Raw genomic sequence first — 23,365 nt, forward strand, 5'->3', positions numbered from 1 at the left:
CTTCTCTCTTCCCCTCCCTTCCTCCCCTCTTCTATACTGCCAGCCTTCCCCTCCCCCTCCACCCCCAGATGAGTGTCATCGTTAATACATGAAGCTGAGGCACAAAGGCTGCTCTTATCGTACGGCGTAAGGTTCTTTGTTCAAAATGGAAGTTTTAATTATGGCCTTCAGCTGTGTAGGTTCATTCTGTACTGTAAGGTTTCAGAGGACGTCTTCAGCACAGCCATCTTGAGGAGCAGTGTTCTCGGGCTTGTGAATCGTCACCATATCGAGCTCTGCCACATGCATGAAGAAACACTGGTGCCTCGACACAGGAGACACAATTAAAAATGCAAACCCACCTCTCAATATTTTAAGCGGCAAAAAGTTGGGTGGCGGCGGTTTAAGCTCAAACATTCACCAAAGCGAGATAGAGACTGTGAGTGGGTGTGTGTGTGTGAGTGTGTGTGTGTGTGTGTGAGTGTGTGTGTGTGTGTGTGAGTGTGTGTGTGTGAGTGTGTGGGAATGAGTGTGTGTGTGTGTGAGTGTGTGTGTGTGAGTGTGTGGGAATGAGTGTGTGTGAGTGTGTGTGTGTGTGTGTGTGAGTGTGTGGGAATGAGTGTGTGTGTGTGTGTGTGAGTGTGTGAGTGTGTGTGTGTGTGTGTGTGTGTGTGAGTGTGTGGGAATGAGTGTGTGAGTGTGTGTGTGTGTGTGTGTGTGTGTGTGTGAGTGTGTGTGTGAGTGTGTGTGTGTGTGAGTGTGTGTGTGTGTGTGAGTGTGTGTTTGTGGGAGGGGGGAGGGAGGTTGTCCATACGTGTGAGTCCAAGAGAACAAAAGACAGAAATGTTGTCTTCTATAACTTGAGTCTGTCTGTCAAAGTATGTTTATTCATTCTTAGCGTGAACGGAGGTTCTATGCTTTGAAATATGAGTTAACTGTTGACTAAACAATATTATCAAACAAACACTCTGTCCCCCACAGTCCGTTTCCTCAAACACACACAAGGAAGAGGGAACAATAAAAACAAATTATACTGGACTACGGTTCAACTAACTCTGTCTGGCTGAGATCACCTTCAGGAAGTCAGCTCTGCACATCGTTTCTGCCGGTTGGGAAACAAATAGGGACCACTCAGAGCCTAACGAGAGATCAATATCAATTTTAGGTCCATTTGGTCATAATGTGGTTGTATGTCAAAATGCTTTGACTCCAGCTTGGGAGCAATGGGAGTGATCTATGACAATCACACTGTCACAAGTACCACAGCTGCAAGAAATCGACTGATCTATCGAGGTCGGAGTCTGAGAACGAGTACTTGACCTTAAAAATGTACCTTAACTGTCGCAAGGAAATAGGAAAGATCATCGTCATGGGGACAATACCGCCCCAGGCAGCAGAACAGATTGCTGAATGTGAGATAAAAATGGATTGTCATAATCGGATGTATGCTTGATATTCAGTCAAATTAGTCCTGTGATGGAAGATCGAGCGATTAAAAAACGAAACCCATTCTAATCACAGCCGACCACCCTGTCCTCCTGTCTGTTCGTCAGCAGGATGATAGGTCCATTGATCAAGCAGAGTAGCAGATAAGCAGCAGGGAGGGGTCCCACAAGCGGAGCAGTGGAGACCTTATCTATGCATGCAGTTGGATCTCATGTTTTTACCCATGGTAAGGACGAAAGCTCACACACACACACACATACACACACACACACGTCTACAGTCCCAGAGACAGTCCCGTCACCCTCGAGGTATAGCACCTGATAGATCGGCCACAGAGAATGTCGATCAACACGTTTTTACAGTCTATGTACCCTCACGGTCGGGGGCTCCCATTTTGTCACAGCATCTACTGTTGTGCACCTTTTCCCTCTGATTTGAATCACCCCCATGCTCAGCCAATCAATAAGCCATTTCATGTTATCCACACCAACATGAAATTCACTACCACTGTACTGCTGGGAAATTAATTCACTGCTGCTGGGGCCAAGTCAAAGGAATGGCAGGGGAGAACAACACAACGCTGTGTGGACCAACTTCCTACAACAAACACTTGGACAGTAGACCTGCTCATAGAAACTACACTGATGTGGTGAAGATAGTACTTCTGTTGCTGCACCTCTCTCTCTCCCCTCTCTCTCTCTCTCTCTCTCTCTCTCTCCCCTCTCTCTCTCTCTCTCTCTCTCTCTCTGTCTCTCTCTCTCCCCATCCCTCTGTCTCTCTCTGTCTCTCTCTCTCTCTCTCTCTATCTCTCTCTCTCTCTCTCTGTCTCTCTCTCTCCCCATCTCTCTCTCTCTCTCCCTCCCTCTCTCTCTCTCTCTCTCTCTCTCTGTCTCTCTCTCTCTCCCCCTCCCTCTCTCTCTCTGTCTCTCTCTCTCCCTCCCCATCTCTCTCTCCCCGTCTCTCTCTCCACATGTCTCTCTCCATATCTCTCTCCCTCCCCATCTCTCTCTCCCCGTCTCTCTCTCCACATGTCTCTCTCCATATCTCTCTCCCTCCCCATCTCTCTCTCCCCGTCTCTCTCTCCACATGTCTCTCTCCATATCTCTCTCCCTCCCCATCTCTCCCTCCCCATCTCTCTCTCCCCGTCTCTCTCTCCACATGTCTCTCTCCATATCTCTCTCTCTTTCCCCATCTCTCTCTCCCCGTCTCTCTCTCCACATGTCTCTCTCCATATCTCTCTCTCTTTCCCCATCTCTCTCTCCCTATCCTCCCCCCCCCTCTATCTGTACGTATGTCTATTTATGTACTGTATTTACGTATGTCTATTTATGTACTGTATTTACGTATGTCTATTTATGTACTGTATTTACGTATGTCTATTTATGTACTGTATTTACGTCAATCTTAGAGATCTTGGGGATGAGTCAAGGTCAAGTTCATCTTTATTGCCTGAGGGGCAATTTGTTGAACCGCCAGCAGTAAACACAGTCATCAACAATCAACACACAAACAATTCAATTCAGACACAAAAAAACGCGAATGATGTCATTCAAAAAACCAATAGCAGCAGAGACAAGTTTGTTTTTTTAAATCTCTTGGTTCTGCATCTTGTCTTTTTCCATCTGCGACCACATAGAAGCAAACTGAACTAGGTAAGTGACCCAAACAAGATAACAAAGGAGAAGATTGGAGCAGACACATTAATAAAGAATTAAACACTCTCAAAAAAGCGGAGTCGACAGTAAAACTGCTGAGGTCCAGTGATACCCATTCAGCCGGGCGCGTGCACGCAGCGTGTCCCAGCTCTTGGGACTGGCAGCTGAAACAAGATGAGGTGCAGCTGAATCCAGGTTCACCCTCACCAGAGAGCGTCCACTCTGTGAGAGGATGAGCTCCCAGTCTGCATGCTCCTCCCTGCACACAGAACACAGCCCTGACCGTCACCTTGGGAGGATGCGAAGAGCCAGCGGTGAATATCAAGCAGACGGTTCAAGGTTCACCAGCAGCTTACCCGAGGGGGGGTGAGGATGTAATAATGTTATACTTTCAAAGTAAATTAGATCTTTTGAAGGTTGCCTCCACTGATCATAATAACTAACTACATATGGGAACAGAATACTAAGGAGAATATATGTACAGTATGTTGCTGTAAATACACAGTATATCAGATATAATTGATTATTTTTTGCATCATTTTATAATGATGTAGTGTTACAAGGCAACACCATGACTGGTTTACAACTGGTGGTCCATTAAGTCTGATTAGGAGAGCCTACCTAATCAGAGACTAGCCAAGCCAGACCACACTAGCCAAGCCAGACCACACTAGCCAAGCTGAGCACAAACAAATCTGCACAAATGATTTCCCTCAGCTTGCAGCTGTTGCAAGCAATAGACCATAGACCCTTACACAAAATTCCCAAATGACTGTAAGACAAAGTTGTATTCTATATTGGAGACAACATGCACTACACAAGTGACATACAGGAGTATTGCTGTGTAACTAAGTGAGTCAATATTTACCAGAAAATGCAATGACACTATCCTTGAGACAGGCCTTGTGGAGTATGAGACAGAATGGCTAAAGTAAACCACATGAAACAGCACGTCTCAGAGTCTTTTGTAGAACGACTTGAAAGCAAGTCCTACCGTCTTCGCATTCCAGGAAGTTCGTTCCCCATGAGGAGTGACTCTGTGTTCCAGGCACTTGGTCTCATACAGGCGTCATTGTCATCATTACTATGGTTTCAGAACCAGTATTGATTCAGTCAAATCACACCAAAAATGAAGGTCTTCACAATCAATAGGCAGTCTACAGTAAGCAACCAGGACAGAGACCAAACAAGCTGAACCAAAACCATGTGATCGTACAACAGATGGACGTGTTCTTTCACATCCCTGGCCCCGGCAACCACATCAACCACGGCAACCACGGCAACCACAACAACCACGGAAACCACGGAAACCACGGAAACCACGGCACCAACAGAACAGGGAAATAGATAAAGAGTCAGATAAAGACTGTCAGAATATCAAATAAGGTTCGTGGCTTCAAACGTCTGCCAGCACCTGTTCTCAACCGCCGTTGAAAGGTCAGGCTCACTGGATTCCTTGAGCTTAGCACTCAATTAGCTCAAAATTGCATTTTGTACACTGGGGAGCAGGTGATAATTGCTGTGGGTCACAAGTGATAATTGCCAGCGTACCCCTTCGGAGTTGCTGCCTATTAAAAGGAGTTATTTAAATCACATCACCTTTGGGTGTCTGCAGCCTCTCTGCTCCTCTGCCTAATTGGGGACCACATTTATAAAACTCTCCTAAAACCAGATCAACTCACAGACAGTTAAACTCTGAACAACTAATTGAAGGTGAGTGGAAGAGTTTAAAAGTTTAAAAGCTTATCTGTATTCAGAATGATTAGTATGGACATGGAGGAAACTGGAGGAACTTTGGTAAAAGTAAAGAGTTTAATTCACCCTAAATATTCCAACTCTATGAATTTGGATTGACACAGCAGAAAGACCTGACAGGGTCACATGGTCATTCATTACGTTGTTAAATGAGATGATTTGCATATTGGTCCTTTTCAACCACTAATGCAGTATATTATATTTACATTTTCCAAATTGGCCCCAAACACAGCAAATATGATTGTGTGTGTGTGTGTGTGTGTACAGTGTAACCTGCCTGCCTGTCAGGTATGTCGTTTCTCTGGATCATGTGACAGATAGCAGCTGTCTGAGGATGACAACCTGTATAGAAACTCCTTTGGCTGAACATGTCAAACACACACACACACACACACAAAGGAATGAGTGGTAGACTGCAGTTTCCGTATGACATTACAGTCTGGTGAGCAGGTTTAACACTACAATGCCCAATTTTGACCGCTTTGCTGCAAAAATCATGCCTTTTAAATGCTTCTATTTTGAAATTGGAGCATTAGGTATTGGGGACCGACTAGGCATTCTGGGTAAATTGTCCCCAGAAGTTTCCCATGCGGCAGGTGCTCCTGAAATGGAAATCATCTTCCTTCATGAAAATAGTCTGACTGGGTGGGTGAGAGATAGAGAAAGAGAGGGAGAGAGAGATGTAGGCGGTTAGAAAAAAAGAGAGAGCGAAACAAAGATAGAAAGAGTTGGTGAGAAGAGAGAAAGTTAGAGAAATACAGAGAGAGAGAGAGAGAGAGAGAGAGGGAGAGAGAGCGAGGGGGAGAGGTAGAGAGGGAGAGGGAGAGGGAGAGGGAGAGAGAGAGAGGGAGAGGGAGAGAGAGAGCGAGGGGGAGAGGTAGAGAGGGAGAGGGAGAGGGAGAGGGAGAGGGAGAGAGAGTGAAGAACAAAGAGATAGGGTGGGCCAAAACAAACAGTAAGATAGAAGTTTGTCTTCAGCGCGAAAGAGGAAACTGTGTGATGAGATGAAGACAAAGAATCCGTCTATAACAGAAGGGTCAACACATCAGAGGCTTCTCTAGTCGGTTACGTCTTTCAGTCCTGAACACAATTTGTGTGCATAGCACCTAAGAGGAGAATGCTTTTTACAAACCCCATCCGCCAAACTAATCTAGACCAGGGAGACGGTAAATTCAGGATTGCTGAGCTAAGTTCAAGTTTACCTTCATAGGAAACACGAACATCTGACAGCGTGTCACCACCAAGACACCACATTCAGTATGATACGGATGTGACCAAGTAAACGCTTTGTCGAACTAGCCCAACGTACCTGCTAACGCAAACAAGCAGGTACGTTTGGTTAGGTTGACACAGCGTTTACTTGGTCACATGCAGTACGATATTATTTTATAAGTAGCTTGGCAACAAGTCAAAGCAACATTATGTTAAACTGCTGACAATACGCAGACAAGCGCAATGGGTTTGTCAACAACATGCGAGTTGTGGTTGGAGGTGGTTGGATGTGGTTGAGTTACATGTGAGGCTGTCTTGTTGTGTTTAAAATTCAAATGAGACCTTGTAGGTCATCGAGAAAATCTACTCCAAGGCTCTCCACAATGTTAGTACCATACAGCTTTATAATGAAACTGCTGAACGCCCCAGCCAGCTAGCCAGCTGTGTTCTGTGTGCCAGGCCTTTAGGAGGGTGTCGTGGCCCAACACATGGATCTGAAGTGCAGTCTGCCCTTAAAGTCAGGGTTCAAAGTACAGGGGGGTTAGGGGGGGTCTGACCCCCCCCTAACTAAGACTTGGACCCCACCGTCCCAAAAGCGGTAAGAACAACAGGTTAGAGGGGTCAATACACGCCCTGGAGAAGAAGTTGACCCCCCCCAATTGTCATTGTATAATTTGCACTCTGCTTGAAGCTACAAAAGGTAACTTTATAGAACACTATACTCAAATATGAGAATCAGAGCCCCTGAGAGTCCCTGTTTCCCCAGTTTGGTTTTGAGTGACAGTGGTTCACAAAATAAACCAAGGAGGAAGCTCCGCCTCACCAAACGGAATGCTAGAACGTAATTGGCTGGAAAATAGCGTGTCACTCCAAAATGAGCAATGAGCTGGCAGTGTTGCAAAACAACTCTCAGAGGGCCTCATTAGCGTACACAACATGTTCATAGGGGACAAAGTGTTTCTGTTTTAACTGGAAAGAAATCCTACCTAGTGTACGTAGCTTGTTTAGGGATTCAGATCTGCTTTGTCATGTTTGTTATGCAATTGTGTATTGCATGTCCTCCACTTTCAAAAACGTTGCATACCAGTGATTACAGTAATCCATCGCAGTTCATGGAATTGGCCAAATGTGGCTAAAGTGAAAAGCATGTATAAACCTTGTAGGATTTATGAATTCAATGGCTGCAAAATCTATGAAAAATCTAGTCATGTTTGCAAAATCTGTGGGCTATAGGCCTCCTTAATGCGTCAACTGTTAATGAGTCTGTTTCTATCGCTACCTTCTGGGTTCAGACTTCAAGTGCTGCAATCTGGTCTGCACAGGACACCCACATCTTCAACAGCTACTTTACAGAGCTTTCAACAAAAAGGCCCATTCACAGTGTGATGTCGGATATGCAATTATTGCAAATAGTTACAAAAAGGAGACATCTGAAGGCTATCAGCCCAGAGACTCAAATGCCAGATAAAGAATATTGCACTCAAAGGAGTAAGAACTACTTTAAAGATACTCAATCTTCAAAAAAAAAGCCTTTCTCTGTGTCAATTGATCCATGTTTATGACGGGGTGTATTTGGAAGTTCTTGCACAGGGACAGTGCAGAGACATAGCCACGCCCACATGCAGAGGCATAGCCACGCCCACGTGCAGAGGCATAGCCACGCCCACGTGCAGAGGCATAGCCACGCCCACTTTGGTCAGCATCAGCCAAACGTAAATCCGAATGTTTTTACCTGAACCCAACCCACCAGACCAGAAGACACCACGTCGAAGCAACACTGTCCTCCTGTGTTTCTGTTCACATGAATAAAAGGGAAGGTTTTTTAATGGTCTGTACTGAGATTTTTTATTCGGTTCCTTGTGTCTCAAAGCAAGAGTCTCTCTCTCTCCAACTCTCCCATTCTCTGTCTCACTGTCAGTCAGCCGTGTCCAGTTCTTTTATTCAGCCAGCTCCTCCTGTCTTCAGTCTGTCAGTCCCTCAGCCCTCCTCGGTTTTCCCCTCATATGAACTCCTTCAGTGTTGTTCACTTACGCTTTCCATCACACCACACTTCCCTTTTACCTGCCTGTCACAAACTGCCTGGGGGATATCTAGCCACTGGCTCTGAGTGTCTCTCAAACCCTCCTTTTCTCTTCACTACCATCCAGGCAACTCTTACTCTCTCCAACTGTTCGCCCTTTAACCCCATTCTCTTTCTTCACTCTATCAGCATCACATGCATCCCATCTTCTGTCTTCATCTGCAGTTTCTCTGTCTTCTCCCCCAAACTCACCACCAAAACGTTTCCCTTTATGCGCCCTTTTTTCCTCCCCCAATCTCTCTCTCTCTCTCTCTCTCTCTCTCTCTCTCTCTCTCTCTCTCTCTCTCTCTCTCTCTCTCTCTCTCTCTCTCTCCATTTCTCTTCCCTGTCCAGAGGATTATCCTCTTCTCAACAACGTGTCACCATCAGTCTCTCTTCACTCCCTTCTCCTGCCCCTGCCTGTTCCTCTCTCTCTCTCTCTCTCTCTCTCTCTCTCTCTCTCTCTCTCTCTCTCTCTCTCTCTCACTCACAATATTCATCCCCTGAGGAACTGTGTACTGAGTGAGCGCTTCCATAAACCTCGGCATTCAACCCAACGTGTCTCATGAATTTTAATGGCCGCCGGTCGGGCGGTCTGCGTTTAGAGTCGCAGAGTGTCTCCTCGCCGCTCACAGCCAGTGGACAATAAAACCGGTCGCCGTTGAGGGCCAAGGTTTCCCTCTCTCCACACATGCACTGCCGAGGGAGCAGTTTTTATCGCCCTTGTTTGGGCTTATCTCAGCACCAGGGGATCAAGGCCAAGGTCAATTTCACGGCTGGGCGAGGGGCGGTCGGGTTGGTGGAGCCGACCTCTGGAGGCGGGTCAATAAAAACGAAAATATGAATCACAAACTCACTTGACCAACGGCCAGAACCGACAGACAGGACTTAGCAGAATGTAAACTCCTGTGATGGGACTTTTGCCTTACGAAGTGCAGACCACTTCATATAGCTCAAATTCTTTTTATGCACACACACTACACAAGAGACAAACACATGTCCACTGCTGTACACACACACACACACACAAAGTGTTGCCATACATCCGCCACACCATCTAGAATTGTAGCACTCCCCTCTAGGACCACGCGGACCACGGCCTCCACCAGGGATTTGGCTTCATGCACTTCCTAACTACAAAACGACACAAACGAGGACGGACAAAGGCGCCGGGCCCTTTTACCCAGACCTCCAGCCCCATTCTGCCATCTCCCTTAGATGAATTAGATTATCGCCTCCACTGAGGGAGAATTAGATAACAGGAATTGGGTTAGGGAGCAACAAGATTAAATGAAAGAGCAGTTTTGAGATGCTCCCTGTGGTTTGAGCTTGAAGCGTTGCGAGTCTGGGTTCAACATTTCCATGAAAGATGAGAAAGCTGCTGCATGTTCTCTCCATGTTGAAGAAGCGCACCACGGCTTTGAGCAATTAGCTAGTTAGTGTTTGCAGAACTAGGACTTGGTGGAGATGGTCTGTCTGGACACTGGAGCACTTCATAGAATCCAACAGCATCCTGTAAAACACATCTGTTCTCATTATCTCAGTCCTTTCACTCTAAAAGTGACACACTGTGTTTGCAACTTGTTTCTGTTAAACACAGTTGATCGGTTAGACGATAGATAGGATGGACTTTTGGCCTGTAGGCAGGACCTGTCAGAGTCATTAAATGAGAAGTTTGGGTGCCTTTTGTTCAAATGTTTTATTGCATTAGGCAAAGTATCTGTCTGTTTTCATATAGAGATTCTGAAGGGACTCAAATGAAACCTGATTGCCCCCCTCTGCTGTGATTGGATGACAGGCTGAGGAGTAAATTCCCCTCCTGCCAGACACCCCGCTGTCCGTTTCACTTACTACAAACCCAGCGTTATAAACAAGGGCTCTCTCTCAGCAATAGAGATCAACAACCCCCCCAACACACATACGTACACACACACACATACACACACACGTACACACACACACAGGTTTGTTTTTCTATCCTTATGAAGCCCTGGAAGCCCCTCTCCTCCCCCCTGTCTCCTGCTAGCCCTCCAGCCCTCCCCCCTCTGGAATATTGATGGATGGATGCTTGAAGAGGTATTGTTTGAGGAGGGGAGGCAGTGAGAGGGGGTTTGTGTAGGATAATGGAGTGTGATTATGCATATCCATGCATCTCCTGCTCCATGGAGCGTCTGCCAGGGGAGGTGGGACGTGACCGGGACCCCATGCTGAGCTTGGGGATGAGCTGTTGGAACTCGTTAGGGTTGAGATCAGATGAATGGATATCTGTTCTCACAAGAATGTTGATGTATAGTTAAATATTGTTGTGTATCGTTTCACTCGGAATTTGATCTGTTCAAGATTCAACTGACTGTATTGATCCTGGTACCAGGCATCACGCGCTGTGCTGATGGATACAGGCCAGGAGCACCACGAACATACACCTACCACTGAAGTATCAAAGAAGGGTATGACTCTTCTCTGACCAACACTGAACCAGTTCTCCTCCCACACGCCCTGCCAGGTGTCCGGGGGCCCCACCTGATTGGTCCGGGGGGAATCCAATGACATCCAGGAGGCCCAAACGACAGATGACACAATACGTCCATCCCAATACGTCCAAGAGGGTGGGGTTACCGAGAGCCTTCTCCATCTTGTTGTCGTGTCACGCGCAGAGCAGTATTGATTTCCTGTGCTGCCGTGGTAACAGTGATGAGCCAGGGTCCTCTGTGCCCCCTCGTTAGCAGGGCTGAACGACAGTAATTCCTCAGGAGCGGCGACGCTAAGCTCTCCCCTGCACTGATGGGGGCCAGGCGGGTTAGGTCCACCCTGCTTAGTGGGATGTCTGCAGAGGGCTGACCCAAGGTTGTGTTTCATTATCCTTCAATCATGTGCATTCGTCGTTGTTTCCTTGTCGAAGGCAGAAGAACAGACAAACAGGGAGACTGTTGTGGGCGAAGGCAGGCGTCATCAAGAAAGTTGTGTTCCGCACCCTGGCGTTGATCCGGACCCTTCCTCCTTTCTTCATATGGAGAAGGCTCTACATATAACAGATCAGGGAGATCCTGTCTCCACACATAAGGGGTCACATCCCACATCTTGACTTCCCGGGTGGTCCTCCCGATGAGGCCAGCCCTCGTAGTCTCTCTCCTAGCAGAGACTCCCCGAGCGCAGGAGGGTTGTGTGAGCAGGCGCTGACCCCTGCTGGTGGGAGGCGGAAGTCCAGGAGCCGCAGGGGAGAGTGCCACAGCAGAGCAGAGACAACAGGGTCCAACTGTGGAAGGATTGGACAGGCCGAGAGGGCGTGTCTCCTCCCAGCCTCTCCCACAGGAGATCGTTTGTGAATTTACTCTTCCTCCTGCAGGGTCTCTTTCATAGTGTGTAAATGGAGGCCATTTGCTGAAGAAAAAGACCACAGCACTCTATAGAAACTATTGGGAGGCAAGGGCGTGTAATGATATGGAAATGTCCTGTTCTCTGTGTAAATATGAGTTTAGTAACTGCATGGTAATGCATAGAATATACAACTCCTTTTCAATTTCTTCCTTTTAGTGGCTGAATGCAAGCTCACAGCCAGCAAATTAGTATCTCAGAAATGCATTAACACCTTAACCCACTGCATACACTCAATATCGTCAGCTAGCTAACTGGCAACTTTAGACAGAAATTGGACTATCGAGGATCTATCCATCTTTAACCCCGCGTGGGTGTATTGACTTGTGTACCAGGCAACAGATATAATTGACATTCAGCTTGGCAACAATCCTTTCGAAGATATTGAAAGGATTGGATTCTGCTCTTAAATGGAAACATCCATCCATTCTTCTCCCTGCTCAGCAGATAGAGTTGTTATCTCAGCTGAGCAAGCGGTTTCATTTTTCTGTCCAATATCCGTCGCTCGCTCATTGGAATGGCCCTATCAGATGTCAATTTCGATTTCTACCAGACATTTATCAACAAGTCAAGCTTTCCACTTCCTTTACACTTTATGGGGGTAAAGATTGAAAGAAAATATAAATAAACGAGGGAATCCTGGTGACTCTAAATCAGTAAGGCACTGGTGGTGGTGACAGAACCCTTCTGAACTGCTGTGTGAAGTGAAGGCTCTAACTCTCTGGCTTCAGGGTGGTGTCTCTGGTGCACCACACAGGCTCGATGCTATTATTCACCTCATATTTATATTCTGTTGTTGGATACCGTCTGGATGAGGTCTTCCAGTAGCTACAACTTGGGATTTGCCTGTCACAAAATGTAAGTCGGTTATAATATTAAAACGGTAACAGTATGGTCAATAATCGCTAATTGTGATAATAATATACTTGCATTAACAGTGGAATGCTGGTGAAATGTATACAAATTATGTTTACAGCACCAAGTATTGCTGACAACCATTAAGTATGAAGACTTGACAATGGCAATAAAACAAACTGTCACTTTTTTTTCTCCACGGTTTTTTCTCATTCTGCAAACAGACAAACAGCAGAGAGTTGAATCATGGGGCATGAAAAGCATGGTTGAGACACAACATGCAACCTCCAACTTCCCAGCATGCAGTTCACTGATCTCCGGCTGGTAATCTAGTTAGGGGCCTCAGCAGGAAACAAACATCCTGATGGGTCCTGGACCAGGGACCAACTGCGTACCTTCAGAGAGCTTGTTTTCAGATTGCTGGTTTCATAGCTGGTGTAGAGGAAGTGTGTGCCGCATGAAGCATGCGCCTCTTATGAGCAATGAGGCCCGTCCTTAAATCAGACCACAGATCCTTCACTCAGGGCAGGAGACAGACAGGTCAGGATTAGCTTGTCTGTACTTCATTATACGGTCATGAGAATGGGGATGAATAGTTCACCTTCATAATACACAGACCCACCTAAAGGGATCGTGGTTACAGTGTGGGTATCCCCCACTCATCTGCACAATATAACCTTCATCTCATCAACGATACATTATACACTGCCAAGGCAGGAAGATTAGGCGAGCAACATTGAAGAGATCAGATTAAATATTGTATGGTAAGTGCCACAGACATGATGGTGCTAATCCCGGCTCTCTCCCTGGGTGAGTCAGCTTGTCTGGTAAGAAGTCATGATATGTCACATGTCCAGGCCTCTTGCTGGGAGGCACATGTCAGTGCTCATTTACTGAAGGTACGGCACAATAGAAGCTTAAAGATAGGTAAGAGGATTTGAAAGCCAATGTGATAGCATGCACACATAGTATAGTATATGTTCCCCATATCTCAAATATATGATAGAGGGAAATATTGATATATATCTGGAAGGCACAAGAAATCTTGGTTTAATTAGGAATCTTCCAGCACGACTAACAAAAATTTGACAAATATTAGAATAGAATGTGGTAAAGATAGTTGAACAAGCAAGTCTAAGTGTTTACACACAACTTAGCACAGCTCCCTTTGAGTTCAGTCAAGCATCTGAAGCATAGTTGATATCATATTACTGTATGCAGAGTAGAAGACACCTGGCAAGCATGCATGTTCTTTCACAACTCATAAAAAGCATCTGTACTGGATCAGCTTTATGCACTATTCATTAACCCTGTGCATATTTATATACCAACATCAAAGCAATCTTCACTAATGAATAGAGCACTTGACATAGAGCTTGTTAGTTGGCGTGGTGTTCGCCAGCACACAACTGACCAAGTGATAATGAAGTCAAGGACGTGGTGGGGTACTTGATGTGGAGTGTAGGTGGAAGCTAACCTCTTCTCAGCCCCAGGTGACACTGACGCTCTGAGTGGGCATCCAGGTGCATGTTCTGTGTTGTTCTGAATTGGACTGTATTGTGCCAGCATTTCAAATGGTACCTTGCAGAATAGCCTGTAAACAAATGCAGATGCAAGGTGGTGTCGCTTGAAACCACACACACACAACCACACACACACACACACACCCACACAGGTGCATTTGAATTCATTCCATACACGTTCTACCTATCAACCTGTGTGTTGTTACTTGTTACTGCCCCCCCTCTCCCCCCTCTCGGGCTGATTTCTAATGCTCCTACAGTCACCACTGGTGGCAATCTTCAGAGATGAAAATACATGCTTCATCAACTTTGTCACAAAGTCTATGCATTCTCTCGTACCGCAAGATGGGTAAAGCGATCTCAGAATACCAATGAAAAGCTTTGCTTGTCCCCATTACCTGAAAGAAGCACTGGTTCGATATCCAGCCGAGCGTTCTTAGCAGAAAACCTCTCTACGGATTGACGTCACATTCAACGTAATCTTTCAATGATTTGCTAAGTTAAGCACCATCTTGTATCAACTTACCCTTACAAAGCCAAGCTGACGTTTGTGGTCTGTGTTAATAACATGAAACCACAAGGAAACAAAAGGAAACCATATCCTGTTCGGTAAGATTAAAAGCAATTCTAAAACCTCAGAAATCTCATCACCTGTCAGGTTCCTCCAACAGCAGGGAGATTAAAAATGCCACAAATCTTCTTGTACAGGAACTTTATCGTGTCTGTCTGCAGGAGTATCCACACAGTTTGGGAGCCATGGATGTGAGAGATTAGTCTGTCAGAGGCAGAGGAGGAGAGGACAGGATTTTTTTTATAACTGTTTTATAACACAACACAGTTTCAATGATGGAAGCTCTTCATAGCTCGGGAAGGAAAGTGAAGCAACAGGGAGATCCATTGCCCACGGCCTTGCCTTCAATTTGTAATGGTACTTCTTCCACAGAGCAGATGAGCTTTGATCTGCGGTCTTCAGCGTGGGGTGCTTTTCATGATACAGATCAGTTAGCATATAACCCAGGTTCCTGCTGCCTGTGGCCAACAGGGACCAGGGATTAGGAACACAGTTTGCAGTCACTAGTGTAACCGATGAACTGAGAGAATTACAATTTAAATTCATGGCCAGGGGAGTTTTGTTGAGTTTTTGACTACAGATCAAGAGTTAGCAGGTTCAAGTCCCCCCTGTGTATTGCTTTGTATAAAAGCATCTGATAAATGAACGTTATTATTATTACATTATAATACATGACCAGAATAACTGCCCAGTTCCACAGCTGCAATCACACTGGACGCCACCAGAGGGCGTGCTGTTTCACAGGGAAAGATGTCTCGAGCGTGTGCGGGCTGGAGAGGCTGGTTGAGGGGCGGGGGGAGTGGGGGCGGGGGCTGCAGGCGTGCCTGGAGGAGAGCTGAGGCTGTATCGGTCTGACAGACACCTACCTCCTCACACCTGCTACCTGCAGCTACTTCACAGTGCTCAGCGCCTCCTCTTCCAGTGCGCTGGGTCAACAGGTTCAGCTGCGTCTCTCCAGGCTCTTCTTGTAGCCTCAGGTCCAAACGAAGGGACGAAGAAATGAACTGCTCGTTAGAGCCTGTTTGTGAATGTTCTTGATTTTTGATCTACTGTATGTTTTTAAATACATACATTGTACATTAATCTTTAGCATTGTGTGGCTTACAGGATAGAGAAGTCTTCATCGTATTAGGGACTTTGATGAAACAAGACAAAACAGCAGCACAATCGATAAACTTTCAAAACACCGGACGTCAACAAAACCACCCAACGCACGATCCTAAACTGGGATCACACAGTTAGTTCTGGTGTTCTGGGTGAGAACCTAAAAACTCCAAGTGTCGCAGTCACACAAGTCTGTGTGAGAATCATCCAGACAGTGCAACATACTTCTGGAAGCAGACACAGTTCACCAAAACTAGTGTTACATTTTTATTTTTTACATTTCATTGCAAAGGTGTCGCTTTCCTCGCACACTATTAAATCTTGAGACTGATGTCTCAGTCTGAAGGTGCGAATCTAATCAACACCTGAGTACAGGAGGCCGGAAACAAGTTCTGATCATCAGGCTGAGATACCTCACTCCCTGGTGGAAAAAACAATCCTACACTACAAGGAAAGATCGTGGGGTTTCTGCCAAATGGTTTTGCCTGAAGACTGAGAGAAATAGCTCTCAGCAGCCGATGGAGCTGGGTTAGGCCTGCCGCTTCACACCAACATTCATTTCACGTTCTGTTCAAGGAGAAACATTTCAGATGTCGATCGGCCTGCGACGGTCTTTCATGTCTGAAGGGAGAAAACACAAGGTAGGCAGACTCCTCACATACAGGCTCCCTAAGAGACGAAGAGATGGACCTATTGTCAGACTCTTCTACAACTACACCGCTATTTTCTGTAATCTTAAGACAGTCTTGTTTTCCTCTCACACTTTCTCAGCGTAAACAGGAAGTGTGTCAGGGTGCTCACGCTCACACATCGAATACTTTTGGGAACAGAAAGAAAGGTTTCAAGTTTGCAAGTTGAAAAATTGCAAAGTTGTGATTTTGTCAGCTGAAGTTTCGTGTTATGAACAGCGCGTTCAAAGCTTAACCAAGCCAGCCATGTGGGAGATCACCGGAAATGAGAAATCACAGAGAGAGAATGTGCTACTGTGCAAACGTGCCCAACCCCCCACCTGTGAGTCTGGGTCGCTAAAGGGACGACTGGGGCGACAAAAACTGGAAAAATATCTACATTAGTAAGATACAGGAGCTCAATAAGTATGAGTGTCAGCCCAGTTTGGTCGAAATTCTCAAAAGTTTCCATGATATCTGGGTGATAAGGACTTGAGTCAATGAGACAAATATATAACCTCCTTAACCTTATATGGTTTCTAAATCAGTTTGAAGAGTTATTTGTGAACGTATTAGCGGGGTGGTCACATTTCTAAAATAGTTCCAGTTCAAAAGCTTTTTGGGGATATCTATACATTCAGCTACTCAAAAATATCATGAAAGAATCCTACGCAGGGAGGAGGACAAACAGGTGTCGTTCAGACGGAAGCACTAAATAAAGTGTGTATTTCTAGCGAGCTGAATTGCTCGGGGGAAACCAGGCAGTGAGAAGCAGGACAAGGCATCCAGATGAAAGACAAGGTGCTCCAGTTCAGAGAGACATTCATGAAGCAGAGGTGACTCTACTGTTTCTGAGGAAAGTCTTCTTTGAGGGGAGCAATCAAGATGGAAATGGTGTCTTTACGAGGGTCTGTCTAATCATATCATTGGTGAGAAGGCGGGAAACATAAGGCATCAAAGCTCCAGGTCAGTGATCAGATCCCAGGTAACCAGAGGCGGACAAAACAATCACATAAAAAAACCTTCAAGGTAGCCAGCATGCTAGATAAATAAAGCTGACAGCAATTTCATAGAGCAAACATAGAATGTGTGACCCCTCCATCACCTTTGTCAATTCTGAAAAAACCAAACCATTTTACCAATGTAAATATGTAAAAAAGAATACCGCATTTATTCATGCTACAACGTAATGTGTCAAACTTGTAATTAAGAGACAGATTTGCTGCCATTTGGCCCGGTGGCAGTAATTGTGGCCATGGAGGGTAAACACAGGGTCTGGGCTGGTGGAGGGATGGGAAAAATGAAGACAAAATAAATCACAAACCAGCTCTCACTGACCTGCTTTCATCCTACAGCAGAGTAATCAGCAATGCAGCAGTGAAGTTAATCACATTATTGGCTCAGTATATATCTTGTCAAACACAGCAACATTCACAACAATTAACACATGAAGCCCTTGTGCAAAGTCACTGCACAATGACAGGGGAAAACAGAGAAGAGAGTGAGCAAAAAGTGCCCTCAAAATGCCTCAAGCACTCAGCTGTGATAGAGATCAAAGAGCATGTCTGGAGATACTGTATCGTGGTTGGCGATCTGCAGTACCAGGGCAAGTGAGATCTACAAGATGGCGTGATAAAAGTTGTCAGGCTTAAAGAGATTTGAAATGAGATAGGCTTGAAAAGAGATCAAAGATACCAGAGAGCAGAACAAACTACATAAATAAGAGATATTTAAAGATGCTGTGAAAAAGACATGGTGTGGCACAAGCGGGGAGGCATGGGGAGCAGAGGAGAGGTGGAGCTAACAAGGTTGACAACGGTGTGGTTATTAAACACCTACACTATATGCCTGAAAATAAGTTCTACTTCTCTAACCTCAACTAGCAAAACCCACTGCATGTCAGAGCACCATCTCATATTCACACCACATTTGGTCACAGCCTTTAAAAAATACTGGATGGTGAAGATGACAGTTCATAAAAAGCACCATCTCTCTTTGTGTATCAAGGATCCAGACCTTTGAGCCCAGTATTTCAGTTGTGAAACTAAAGAGACAGAACGTATGTGTGCAAGACAGAACACCAGCCAACATTTTTTGGCTTTGGAATATTGTTTATATCAAAGACCATGGCAACGCTTCAAGTTTGACTCCTAATTAGCTTGCTAATTTCCTTTTTTCAACACACTTTGCCACATGTCAGCAGGCTATGACCAATCAGGTCTCTGGATTCCCAGAGAGTCAACATCTAATTCCCAGCAGCCCAATTAACAACTCACACCTAACAGTTACAATAATGAATCATGAGGGAAATTGGCTTTGAATTCTAGTTTTACACAATGCTGGCCTGTTTGGTTAGTTTGGATCTATTCAGTAGGTTTTGAGGGGCATTATGATTCTCCAGACCCCATGAAGCCCATAAACAACAGTATACAGCTTGATGAATGACAAATTAGATCCTTTTACACATTCTTTATTACAGAGTTAATTTCTCCTCTCTAGGAATAAATAACCACCTCTAGAGAGTGCAGTGACAGACATGCCAATGAACGGCAGCCATGTTTCAACCAAAAACAAACAGAATAGTGACACTTTTATAACACAGTCCTCAGTCAGAAGAAACAATGAGAAATGTTCTTTGGGGGGGAAGAATATATTAAGATTGTTTGGCGTGTGGCTGTAATTTATTAAGTCACAGACTGGAGAGGCAATGCAATTATTCTCATGAGACTGATTTGAGCAATCGATCACAGGAGGAGGATGGCTGTCTCGCAGCCACGCGTCGGTTGCCAGCAGTTTCTAAAGACTATTTATGTGAAAGGTCTGGTAAATGGAGGGAAGCACAAGGATGGCCTCAAAGTTTCAATAACCCACTACTGAGTTCCTGGGGAGAGGGGGGCGAGCGAGATGAAGGAAAATGGAGTATGAAAATGCAGTACCCTGACAGAGATACTGATATTAACCCCTGGATCCTGTGGGTTCATGGGGGAGAGACACCATGGTCCTGTCATGCGAGGGAAAGTGTCACATTCACTCTTGACAGTGACGTTTGAATGGTTGAATATACCTTTTTCAAACATTCATGTCCTTATATAATACATAACATGTCCTTGTTTGTTGTACTATACAGTCCATAGGCTGACTGTAACCATCATTCCAACAGTCCACTTGTATACAAACCACCTAAAGATTCATCATTCATCCTTGAGTCATTCATCTACTATGCCATTACTAACAGATATCCTTCATTTGATGTGTTCCTACCACTCTTCACCCACTGCCTCCACATCACAGGAGACATCCAATAATAGTTCACACTTACCTGTACCGTACTAAACACGTTGCCTCAAACAGAACATTCATATAGCACACACAGATTTATATATACTGGTCCCAATCTCTACTCCATTACATGATCCGTTAACACAGATTTTGTGAGACAGATGTGGTTCTCTAATGGGCCACTGAATGTCCTTTAACACACATTCCTTTTGGTTCAAACACAGGCTCCATGTACCAGTCAAGCTCAAAGGAACATTCCAAAAAGATGTTTAGGTGTTAAATGTCTATCATGGTAACAAGTAAGCCTATTTTTTCAATAAATGGTTAGTGACCGGTCTGCATGATGAAAATTAGGACAAAAACATTTTATATGTTTTAGATCAAGCATATTATTCGGTATTTCTGTATTTAAAAATAACTTCAATAAGATTGTGAGTATTATATTTGCTTTTGCTTTGCAGAGTCAATATGTGCCGTCATTTATCATTATTTAATGAGCACGATTACTTATTAATGAATTTCTGAGATGAGTTTGTGCTGTGTAAACTTGCTCTGCCATCAATAAACATTGGATTTCCAATAAGCATTTCGTTCATAGAAATGTTTTCCCGAACTCTAAATCACTATCCGAAATGCTGAATTCCCAAGGCTATATTATTGTGCTGTGAAAGCTACTTGGAACAAAGAACTGAGATTTTTGTCAAGTAAGTGAATGCTGTTTGACCTTAGAGTGTAATCACCTTTCTTAAAAACTGGCAATATCTTTTCTGCTAAAATGCGTCCTAATCAAGACCAAGCCAAGAGTCACAGACTCAACCCACCCACACAACCGTCAGCTAGACAGAAAACTTGCATTAATTAATCACACAGACTTCAAGCGTCAAAATGACTTGTTCTCTTTATCTATACAACAATTAAGTGTCCTTTTAAACCTGTAAGTGATCATAAACGCAACAACAGCCACAGCTTCCAGCTTCCAGTGATACAGAACAAACGAACCACGTCCGATCAATCATAGAAGAAGAAGCTGTCCGTTTTATGGTGCCGTGAACACCAACTCCGGGCTGCACCCACAAACTCGTCAGGCCCCCCTTCAAGACCACAACACTGCAGCCTGGAGCTAATGGGATTTTCTGTACCAGATCGTGGCGTGAGGACAGCGGAGGATGAGGGAGCATTTAGAGAGGATGAGGGGAGGGCTGTTAAGACCACAACATTGCTGCCGAGAGGTCAGGCACACTGAGATTATCCTTCTGTACTATAACACAAAGGAGGCTTGAGAAGAATTAATCTTTCCCAGCGTGGTGTGATCCACTAGTTGTTTCGGGACACCTGCTAAGGCCGTGACAGGTTTGCTGTGGGCTGAAAGGAACATCAGGGTAACGTTTACAGTAGATATATCAACGGGGGGATTATTTGCAAGTACAGTGTGTAGGTGTAGGTGTAACAGACATGGTCTTGCAAGTTCCATCAGAGGCATGCGGGCAACTCTCCGCTCCGACCGGGAGTCAAACCTGCCACCTCTGACTTCCCAGGCGCCACCACTACCAACTACGCCAACGAAAAGCCAACAGTTTCTTGACGCGGGTGGCCTCTTACATACTTGAGGAGTGAGTTTCACCACACACCAGCTACATAGGCCTACTCTGATAATCCATTAGGAGGACAGGAAAGATGTGAAAACAAGACTACTGTTGCCCCGAGTCAGGACACAAAAAGTTGTGGTCGCATTACTAGCCCACACTGTAACCATGTCCCTATAATTTGAAGTAAAGTCTGTTGCTTCTGTTAGCTAATTATGTGTCACCCGAGGTTTCGTCAAACTGTCTATTAGTATTGTAAAATCTGTTGCCTGCATACAATTAATCCTCACAGCAAGTAGGCCTAATTGGACTTGAATTGCTAGCTATGACTTCACATGTTACAGCCTATTTCAGCTGCCCTTGTGGCTGGCCCTGACAGTTTCATACAGATTAGTGTGTCATAAGAAGCAAATGATAGATGTGAACTGCAAAGTGAGCTGAACTAGGTGTGATTTAAATGATTGACCCTCTTCACCCACAGATCGCAGCTGACCTTCGCGCAGACACCCGTCGCTGCGGTAAGAGAGTGGAGGCTTCCCCGGCCGCCAGGCGTGAACCTCACCCGAGTGGTAGCAGACGTTCCGGTAGCAACAACACGCTCAGTTGGGGGTGCTAGGGTCGTAATGAAACAGGACTATCATACAATACAGCGGGCCTATGACTAATTAGGCTACCTTGTCTGGTATGGAGCCAAACATTCAATGAAATGTGCTACGATTTTTTTTCTTCCGAGAGCATAGTGAGCCTACCAGATAGTTTAGCCACCGAAGGAACGTTTGACATCCCATCGGAATAATCACATTTTTCACGAATGGACAATATTTTAAATGTCCATATTTCTGCTCATTCTATTTCTATTCACATTTCTGTAGATATTTTATCAAGACCTTAACATTATCTACTGACAACAAACTGCATGCATATCTCTTTAATTATGTAGTATTGTGATGCATTCAAAGCCGAAAAAATCACTTGGCTCCAAGTGAAATTTCTCCCTGGGGACTCTAGGTGTTGGAAAGTGATGCAGAACCCGCGGCAAAATCAATACCAATGTGAGTCACTGCACAACATGAATCAACATATGTTTAGCCCACATATTAAAATGCGCATTTCATACTTTTCATTGTTTCAACACTGATATGATTAATACAAATCTAAAATGTGTGTAAGGCACCTTCATTTCCCATATAAGTGTCTAGGGACAATGATTTAAAAAAACAAAACGAACTAAATGCCATAAAATCGATTAGGCTACTACGAAATACGGTAACAATATAAAGGGAAATGATTGGATTGATTTTTGTTTCTCGGAAAGGCGTTCTCCCAGAGTAATGCTTGGAAGCCAGCTTGATGAGCATCAATTAGTTGAATTACTACACGTATTTAAATAACGCAATTAAACCATGGCCCATGTGGACACCGCAAACTAGTCACACATCTTCAAAGACAATCAGTCTGTAGGCCTACTGTTGGTATGGTGTCCATTTAACGCTGCTTTTCATTAGCTGTTAAGTTCCGTGCATGATTAGCCTACCACGAGCGTGTCAGTGCATGTCATGCTTGTCTTTATTATCATAAGCAGTCGACTATTACGCACTCACCGTGATGTGAATTTAAACCTCTGCACTGCACCATTGTGTAAAGCTACTGTCTTTTCACTCTAACAGATGCATACAGACAACATTCAATTTAGTTAAAAATCTGAAGGTACAATATCCGACAGTCTTGGTTATCATACGAACACTCGACACCGAAGACAAAGATCTCTACTAGAGTCGCTTTTACACTTTTATGCAAAACAATTAAACTGAATGAATAAACCTTGTCCTAAGTGCTGTGCGTCAATGCGCAAAACACAACCACAACCCAGAGGAAACTTTTATTTAAAGGTGGTTGGAACTTTCTCTGAACCGTGAAGCGAAAAAACATGTATCAACCCGAAAACGATCAACAAAAACACATTTTCCTCGAAGGGTGTAAATAAAAAAGATCTACCTTGATAGTCTTCGTAGACTGGCATTTCACTTGATGCGAAACGGTTGCGGTTTGGTTCATCTTGAGGACCACAAACCGTTTCTATCCAAGACCAGGGAGAACGCCTGCTTCAGCCAATGTATAAAGCAAACGAATGGCCGTTTTTCCAGTGACTCCCCACCCGTTGGATGTGTGAACTCCGTTTGAATATTTGGCGAATGTATGTCCGACCTGTGTACGACAGATGATGCGCGCAACCGGTCTCCTCGCGCTTCCTTCTGGCTGGCTCCAAAGGAGAGTGACTTGATTGTGAAGCGAGTACGCTCAACA

General features: G+C 44.8%; 1 protein-coding gene across 1 annotated transcript in view; it reads right to left on the reverse strand.

Annotated features, from left to right (window-relative positions):
• dpp10 (dipeptidyl-peptidase 10 (non-functional)) overlaps positions 1-23,116 on the reverse strand; it is a 92,524-nt gene extending 69,408 nt beyond the window's left edge. Inside the window, exon 1 of the mRNA XM_084688804.1 lies at positions 23,057-23,116. Within this exon, the coding sequence (XP_084544930.1) occupies positions 23,057-23,116 (60 nt within the window). The remainder of the gene's footprint in view (positions 1-23,056) is intronic.
• Between the last annotated feature and the right edge of the window lie 249 nt (positions 23,117-23,365).

This window comes from Hypomesus nipponensis, chromosome 23 (genome assembly GCF_054491055.1).
Source record: "Hypomesus nipponensis isolate SF chromosome 23, ASM5449105v1, whole genome shotgun sequence".
In the NCBI taxonomy this organism is placed as follows: Eukaryota; Metazoa; Chordata; class Actinopteri; order Osmeriformes; family Osmeridae; genus Hypomesus; species Hypomesus nipponensis.